At 45.1% G+C, this 9,234-nt stretch overlaps 1 protein-coding gene across 1 annotated transcript in view; it reads right to left on the bottom strand.

Moving 5' to 3' along the window:
- The window catches only part of LOC108801092 (guanylate-binding protein 1-like), a 20,781-nt gene that overhangs the window by 964 nt on the left and 10,583 nt on the right, over positions 1-9,234 (bottom strand). Inside the window, exons 9-12 of the mRNA XM_018573040.1 lie at positions 8,077-8,289; positions 6,803-6,905; positions 5,277-5,470; positions 3,026-3,175 (exon numbers count right to left, since the gene is read on the bottom strand). Coding sequence (XP_018428542.1) covers positions 3,026-3,175; positions 5,277-5,470; positions 6,803-6,905; positions 8,077-8,289 — 660 coding nt within the window. The remainder of the gene's footprint in view (positions 1-3,025; positions 3,176-5,276; positions 5,471-6,802; positions 6,906-8,076; positions 8,290-9,234) is intronic.

Genomic DNA, 9,234 nt, shown 5'->3' with positions numbered 1-9,234 from the left:
GCTCCTAATCCGCCCCAACCCCCACACCACCCCCACCATGACCACCGCCAACCACACACACCGTTTCCTGTCCTAGTGTCACAGAAGCAGGAAGTGATGAGACATCGATGGCCATAAAAAAGAGAACTGATATTTCTTTCACACGCTATCAAAAAATAAATAAGGGGGTTGTTCACGACGGAGCTGAAGGATACAGGCGTAGCTTTGGCTGATCCTCCGGTTCTCTTCAGTCAAACCCGAAGGGCTGCTGTACGGGCAGTTCGCAATAGCCCATACAGAAGCCGAGTGGCTCAGCCAAGCCGAAGGCATATGCTTCGGCTTGGCTGAGCCAAAGTGACAGCCGAAGCAGGGGGCGAACGACCTGCCAAAGGCCGACCGTTAACCCCACAAATGACAGCTGGGCGGAGCCAGCCGTGATCCCATGGGTCACTCTGCCCAGTTGTAATGACAGATCAGCGTCGCCAAATGACCTGTATCGGTGCATCCCTAGTTACCACTGAATCCCAGTTATTGCCATTTCATTGCTGAATCCCCAATTCAGTGATTGTAGCTCCCAATTGTTTCTGTTCAGTACTTGACACAATGTATTCATTGCTTTTGTGAAGAGCAGGAGACTACAATGTATCTAGTTTTGTTGCACGGAATTTCCTTAAGCAAACTCGAGGAAGTAAAACATTGTGATGAGAATTTCCGATTTCATCCGCCGATTAACCCTAACAAGCTGGAAGTCACCCCTTCCTCCCATTCCTCTCCTCAGCTAGTTTTTTTATGAAGACGAATCTTTTGTACAAAAACATACCCGTGCTTCTGTTCATTTTGATCCTTTATTGTGTTAGCAAAGCGCTGACAGAAAAATACACCATTTATAAAACGTCTTTAATATGGTTTGTAAATAACTTCATCACACTCAGTATTCAGCAATTTTCTGTTATGTTGAATAATACAAACTGCAGAACAGAATGAGTACAATAAGCAACACTAGGCGGGATATTTATGAAGCAGTGAATGTGACATTCACCAAACATTCTCTGCAGGTGAGCCAATCACTGTAATTCAAAACACATTCACAAGGACGATACACCTGCACGGAATGTTCGGGGAATGTCACAATTACCGCTTTATAGATAATCCCAGCTTCTTCTTTCTTTTCTATGATGTGTTTTATCTTTAATGATATCGAAGATATGATATAACTCTTAGGGGGCAACACCACCAAAGGAAAGACTTGCGTGTCCCCAAAACAATGAACGCATTACTTTTGTCTCACGAGTAATAACAAACGTTTTCCTATATAACAATCCCCGAGCTGGAGTGTGACAATGACTCTGGAAATTATCTGGTTAAAGGAGAACTATGGGTTCCGCATAGTTCTCCTTAGGGTAACGGGAGGACACAAACTAGCGTCCTCCCGTCACCCTAGGCTCAGTATACCGCGAGCTGTAGTTACTGAGACGCCGCAGCTGAAGCGGATCCCGGCACAATTGTGCCGGGATCCGCCCAGCTGCGTGACTGACAGCTGGCTCTGCCTATCTAGAGGCAGAGGCAGCTGTACCCGCCCCTTCCCCCGTCCGTTCCTCCAGTCAGCGCTGGCAGATCGGAGCGGGGAGGGGGGAATCCAGCCTCTCCCCTGTCACGGTAGAGAGCGGTGACAGGATCGAGAGGTGAGCGAACGCCGGTATGTGTTCGCTCACTTCCCGATCTACTGAGCCGACCTGTGACAGTCTCATTGTCACAGGTCGGCTAGAACTATGAGGTGAGTGGAAAGCACTCCTCCCCCACCTCATAGTTCTCCTTTAAAGTGAAACTACAGACAATGTTTTTGTGTCTGTTCAGCAGAGATGTGGTAAAAGTTTGGAAACTCTGTTTTTCTATTATTATTTACTTAAAAGGTATTTGAGGTATTGTTTTTCCCCCATAGTTCTATTTAGGGTCACAGGAGGACATATACTAACCTCCTCCTGTGACCCAAAGCTCAGTATATAGCAGCCTATATCAATACTGAATACTGATACCAAAAGTCCCATTAAGGAAACCAGGCGGCGTGACTCGCCACCTGGCTTCCTGATTAGCTGGGAAGTCGTCTACATGCTTTCTCATCACCATTTGAGGAGAAAGCATGGAGCCGGCTTTCTGGCCAATCAGGATCCTTGGCACCATGTAGCGGCGTGGCAAGCGGCTTCCTGATTGGCATGAAGCCGACTACATGCTCCCTTGTCACCAGGTGACGAGGGAGCATAAAGGTGGCTTTCTAGGGGGTGGGGGGGGGGGGGGGGGGGGTTTGTAATGACTCGCCATCCGGCTTCCTAACTGGATAGCTTCCCGACCAATCAGTAAGCTCAGCAGTGAGTCATGACATGCTGCCTGGCTTCCCGGCCAATCACGAAGCTGGGCAGCATGTAATGACTTGCTGCCAGGCTTCCTGATACCGGAAACTCAAGTATCGGGCTAGGCAATGGAGCATTTGGGCCAGTACGAGTACTCGCCCAAATATGCGGCACTGGCACCGATTCCGATACTAGTACTCCCTACTTAAAAGGAATACCTCCTCCAATACCAGATATCAAATCTAAATAACTACTAATTGATACATTACCGCCCATTTTCCTCGGTCATAATCAGGACTTTGGTGTTCAGCCAAAAGTTCCTGGTGCTAAACTTCCTGTTTCACCCTAAAGCATTTATTCCTTGGAGAATTCACCAAGAGTTGGTCCCTGGTCTATATGGAGGACGCAGTCCAGAAAGCGGTTATATTGGTTTGTTTTTTTCTTTTATCATGTAGATAAGAGAGATTTTCACTTCATACAAACATACAATTAGGAAATGGTTGGGGAAGGATTTATTCTCACTGAGGGGGAATTAACGAATGTCGCAGACTTTTTATCAAAACGTTATCTCATGATCCGTTTCACTTCCTCTTTTTAGCATTGGCTCACTTTGTGATAGATCCGGCAGCCTCATTAGTATTAAAATTATCAATTTTTTTCATGATTATTTGTCCTCCCATTTTAACTAAATCTGGAAGTACTTCACCAGCGACCTTCTTGAAAGTGCTCACGATGGGTTCATACCAGGCCGGTCCACTTTCCTCTTTTTGTTCTTGCTTTATGTCTTTGATCTGCTCCTGGTACATGTTGGCGTGCCGCGGAAGTCCCTGGTCCATGTAAAGCTGTTGATTCTGAGAACACATTGAGTGTTAGTGCAGTTAGTGTATATGTAAAGCTATAACAACACAGTTATTCCATGATCTGTTATTCTCTGCTGGATTGTACTGTGCATCGGGCCACAGCAACATCTCAGTGAGCGTTAACAAAATTTAAGGTTCAACCCCTAAGGGCTATTTTGTCTGAAAAGTGCAGAGAAGGAGCAGTAGACTGAGTAACCCCTGAGTTGTTGAACTTAGGGCAGCTGGAATTTGGTCAAGAGTGGTGCTTTATTTTAGGAACTTCTCGGGACCTAATGATGTAGGAAAACTGCCTCTTTACTAATGTCACAATAACAATTAGGCTTCTCCAAAACTAAGGTGTCCTTCTGCCCACTGAGGGAGTTTGGGTGAAAATGTGAGATGAAAAAGAAAATGTGCACCAAATGGATGAACCTGTGAGGTGATTAGGTAGAAATGATTAAGGTTTTGTTAGCAGTTGAAAGCCAGCACATTTCGAAGATCCTTCTTCATCAGGGCTTGGATGTGCAGTCCAGGATGTGATTAATGAGAACAATGAGTGAGAAGAAGTCTTTGGTTGGGACCGAAATTGCTGGATGCTGGGAGGTCATTTACTGTGACTGGGTTGGCCATTGTTGTTGGATGAGCAATGTAAGACTGGGTAGTCCCACAGCAGAGTGTGGGATGCAGTTTTCCATCACTATATGCATTGCTGGTGGCTTACAACAAGTTCTACTATGTTCTACTGGGGGTGGCATACCCTTTAGATGTCTTATCTAGGTGCAGGAACCAGATGGCTCCCATTGTTGGAATTAAGCTCCTGGACAGAAATTGTTAGCTCTTCTACATGCGTGCCCAGAACAATCCTTACAAGTGTAATCTCCACTATCCAGCCTTTTCTTTATTGCAGCCATGAATTAACTTTGTCTAGTCCTATGCAACGCTCAAGACTCTGTATATCTATCAATGCACATGAAGGGGTTAACAAAGAGACTGATTTACTGAAGGACTTAAGTTCACTCAAAAAAAAAAACGTGTGAATATTTACTTCAATCATCCAGTTACCGGAAAAGCAAATTCCTATTCACTTTGAATACCCAATCCTGTGCAGAAGAAACAAGTAAAGCAAATTTTGCTTTCACAAAATTTAATAATTGAAGTGAATATTCACACAGTTCTTTGAGTAAAGGTTCTCAACCCCTTTAGTAAGCTATTCCAAAAGTCTCAAGATAGTGCAGCAAAAAATTTCCCAGCGCACTCACCAGCCAGCATGCAAAAAAACTTGTCTCACCGCTAAGGTTAAAAGCAGAGGTTTAGATACACGTCTTCTGCAGAATATGTGAAAGCTGCACAGCCGCATCAAGGCACCTCTATGTAGTGCGGTCCTAACTCTAACCTATGAGAGTCTCCATTTGGAGCACATGTAGCAAAAGATAACATTTGTTGCAGGTTTGCCAGGAGGAAGCCCAACCCCCTTTAAAAAGGCACAGGGACACACAAGGGACCCCGCACATCACAACGGCAGCTGAGACCCCCAGTGTGACACTGCACCAAATTGGTCAAGCAAAATAAATGGCAAACGCACTCATCAACTTATCGCCAGCTTTAAAGCAAGGTGCACATGGAAGGGCATACTTGCTGTTTTGCTTGACTGCTAGATAGAGCATCTCATGACTCAGAAGTGGCCTAACAAACCTCCACTAAACTGGAGTCTGCAGTACTACAATGATAAAAAGCAGAAGAAATGCTGTTACCAGACTTCCAATGATTTACCTATAGAGCCTATACTGTATGTATTTAGAGCTGATATGAGGTCTTTGAGACCATCTGGAGGCCACTTTCTGAACTCATATTGTAATTGTTAAACCTCAGACCAGGTATTTACTCCTTAAACTTCTGACCATGTATTGACTGCTCTTTGTGCCCTCCTGTTCCAGAAACAACAGTAACCCCCTTTTCCTGCACAGGTTTTAAAGGGACAAGAAGTGAGGGGGGTGGGGTCATTAACAGAAGTAAAAACCTGAAGATACCTTTGCCCAAATATTTCCAAAACTAACTAAAATTGTCTGGAATTGGGCTTCAAGTCAGACAAGTACACCACATGTATGTGCTTTACCCTCTCCTTCTGTCTGATGACTTGATCCAGTTTCTCATTCATGATTCTTCTGTCCTCCTCCATCTTCTCCATGAGCTTGTCAAAGGTCTTTTGGATATTATCCCTCTCCTCTTCCACCTTCTGTTCTTTCTGAACCTCCTGCAGCCTTTTCAGCTCTTCTTCCATCGCCACAATTTTTTTTCTTGCATTTTCCTCTGACAAAGAGCAAAGACAATGAATACATCGACAAGAACATGTTTTATAATAGTCCAGTATAGGTAAAAAAGAAGTGTGTAGCTCCTTGGCCCTGCGAATGAAATGACTCAGAATACTCGGATTGTTGTAAAACAAAAATGGTGCTGGAAACCTTTGCAGTTGCTATATCAAATCTGGAGGGACTACCAAACAAAGTAAAGAACAGCAATCAGCTGTGCATTGAGGCCGCAAAATACCAAATAATCCATTAACATGAACTGCCACATTAACAAAAATGCATACGCAGAGGTCACCTTCAGTAATGAGATCATGTCAAAATAATAGACAGATCGGAGATACAGAAGACAGATCACAGTTGATGCAAATCCTGGCAACCCCAAAAACTGAGCTTGGCTTTGGTGTTCCTATGCCGCACTATCGGACCTTTAATGTAATAGATGGGTTCATTAACCAATAGGGTAGGTTGGGAGACAGAAAGGGTGGGGAAAGGTTGATTTTTACTGGGAACATTAACAACTGAGTTTAACTTTAGCTACCATTAGCTCTGGATCTCCCAATGCATTTTTTTCCCTCAGGTAACCTCTACTTGTGCATTTTGTCATTGTGAGTGCAATTTAAATAGCCCATATGTAAAAGCCAAGTGCTGCATTGATTGTGGACAGTAACCAGGTCCCTTGTGGTAGTGGTGTGCCATCCCCCCCCCCCTTCTATCCACTCCTCTGAATTGACTACAGAGTGTGATGTCTGCCCTCACTGGCCAATGAGAAGTAAGGAGAGTAGGAAGGGGCCCATTGAGGACAGAGTGCCCAGCCCAACATATAAGCAGTGTATTCTTGCCAATTCACCACCTCCCCACTGTAGGAGTCCACCCTAAGTGAGCTTCAGTGTCAGATGGTGTCGAAGCTTATAGGGTGGATAATGTTAATTCCCAACCAACCCCTGTATATGTAACTCCCAGTGTCCCATATACAGGTGTTGGTTGGGTAATGGTTGGAAGTTGATTACTCGACTTATACCAAACATTGAGGAGCCTGCTTAGTCAGGTGTATGTTAATTTTTCTAATGATGTTCATGCCACCTGTCCCACCCATGTGACATTTTCCTTTTTGGTCGTTGGCCGCTCAAGCCTAAGCTGTGTCAAGTGAGGAAGCCCACATGCTCTCCCATGCTCAAAAAGTAATTTGGGCACTTTACATAAGAAAAACAAAAAACAGCTTTGCTTGCAGGCATCTATCATTCAGACATCAGTTGCCTGTTTGCCAGATTCATTTAAAATTACTTTCAGCAGTGATTTTAACATATGAACTGTTTACATTATTCAAGCCGCTGACCTTCCTCTTGCTTCTGTTTCTGATTTAGAGCGTTGTCCTCTTGTATAATTATGATTTCAGAGCTTTGCTGGGACTTTATGAATTCCTGTAGAACCTCTTCCACCTGTAGAAGAGGAACATTGGTAGAAAAGGTTTTAGTTTGGCGTATACACTACCCATGAGAAAAATGGTCAAACACTATCCAAAAATCAATCAAAGACTAGAGTTATTGCTTTAAAACACATTATGTATCAAGTTAAAGTAGATCTGAAGCCCAAACATTTTCTTTTTTAATTAGGAAAGAGAATTGAAGGGTTCAACTTTATGAACCATTGGGGAGATTACACTTCATTTCCTGTCTGTTTGCCACAACAGGAAAAGAGAGGAAATCCCTCCAAACAGAGGGAATTCATGGTGGTCAGCAGGGTCACCAGAACTAGTGTCCCCATTGAAAGATTTGCCATCGTATCCAGTTCTGATAACTTGAAATGTGGGATTTTTTTTAACTTTAATTAATAATGGTCATCAGTACAAATAGAGAGGGTGAATCTCCCTTACATAACCTAATGGGCCTGGCCCAATAAAGTTTATGCACTCATAGGTGGACAACCAAATTTTATCCTCAGGGATGTGAGCCTACGGTAGCCTGCATTACCATACCATAGCAATTTATCCCCAATACGTGTACCCCTCAGAAATAATAAGGTTGCTCTGAAGCAAGTAAGCAGGGCCGGTGCTAGACTATTTTGCACCCTAGGCAAGACCAGCTACTTGCAACCCCCAAGCCCCCCCCGCACGGCCCGATTCTCCTGCCAGCAAGCTTCTGCAGGTGACAGGTGGATTTAAGCAGCCCAGAGCAATAGTCAGACTGCTATTTTAATTTGAAATAGCCAATAGCAGACTGGCTGTTGAAACCCCACCCACCGAGCAAAGGACCGGACCTGGGAGAGAAAGTTGTCTCTCAGTTACGCTCCTCTGCTCAGTGGGTGGGTGCAATAGCCAGCCTGCTATTGGCTTTTGCAATTTGAAGTCGACAGGAGGGGCGCCATGGGGGGTGGGGTGAGAGGTCGAGGCTGCGCCCTAGGTGGCTGCCTAGTTTGCCTAATGGCAGCACCGGCCCTGCAAATCAGATGTGTCACACAATATTTACTGTGTATCATGGTACAGCCGCGTCCTAAGGAGTTGATTCATGGGTTTGTAGATGATGGTGGGACGAGAGGACATGACACAACAAAGAATTTAATTCCATCATTTTATGCCTTTAAACAATTTTTAAATGATTTATGTCCACCCACCTTTACACCTTTTCCGCTTTCCACATTGTACTTCGTTTCGATGGCTTTCAGGTCTTCCTTGAACTTTGCATGTCCTCCCTGAGTATGGTACGTTGCCTCTTTCAATGCTTTCTCAAAGTCTGCAGAAAGCTTCTTAATGAGAGCTCTGCATACCTCCCGAGACTTCTCCTCGTTCATGGCACTGAATTCCTCTTTCTTCTTATGTATGTTTTTCTAAAGGTGAGGAGATATACAGACATTGGTCATGTTACACGTCACGTGTTAGTTCCTCCTCCCAACAGTTCATCCTGGTAACTGGGATGGAATTTTCGATCGTTGGTGCTTGTAGCCACTCAATGTTCGGTGCTCAAAGGGTTATCTCTGTCCTAGAATCATCTACGCATAATACTTTATGGTTTTACTAGTCTTTGCTGGAGATGGATGAACTTTTGTAAACTTTTCACTGGTGCAAATAAAATACATTGTAACCCCAGAAACCTAGAAGATCTGAACTAGAAGCCCTATCAAACTCAAAAGAAACCTGAACCTGGCCTTGGAAAAGAGTGTATTACAGCAGGGGCGTCCCGAGGCTGGGTAACACCTGGAGCGGTAACCGAGTGTCACCCCGCCAGTACGTCACTGTGCATGCGCGTAACGTCATCGCGCACGCGCGGCAGTATTCTGATACCTGCCGGCGACCATCTTGGTGATGGATGCTGGCAGAGAGAGGAGGGGACAGTCACCCGGCGGGATAAGGTATGCCGCCGGGTCCCCTCCTCTCTCCTGATACTGTCGGGCGTTCGGTACATGACCGAGCGCCCGACTTTTCAGAGGGGGGTGACTGTCAGTCATTTTGGTGTCACCCCTCCAATGGTGGCACCCGGGTGCGGGCCGCACCCCTGCACCCCCCTTGTGACGCCACTGTTACAGAGCAGCAACCACTTTTATTTCTATTGATTAAGTGCAGTAACCTATAGCAGCTAGTAGGAATCCATCTTGTTCTTTGCTGGCTAAAATAGGATGAATTGGCTGCTATGGATTAGGAAATTTGAGAATAAGAACTATTTATTGGCTGAAGCAGTGGCGTCACAAGGGGGGTGCGGCCCGCACCCGGGTGACACCATTGGAGGGTTGACCCCCCTCTGAAAAGTCGGGCGCTCGGTCATGGACCGAACGCCC

Source organism: Nanorana parkeri, unplaced genomic scaffold (assembly GCF_000935625.1).
Source record: "Nanorana parkeri isolate BGI_ZX_2015 unplaced genomic scaffold, ASM93562v1 scaffold2214, whole genome shotgun sequence".
Taxonomy (NCBI): domain Eukaryota; kingdom Metazoa; phylum Chordata; class Amphibia; order Anura; family Dicroglossidae; genus Nanorana; species Nanorana parkeri.
This window is presented reverse-complemented; position numbering and strand designations above follow the sequence as displayed.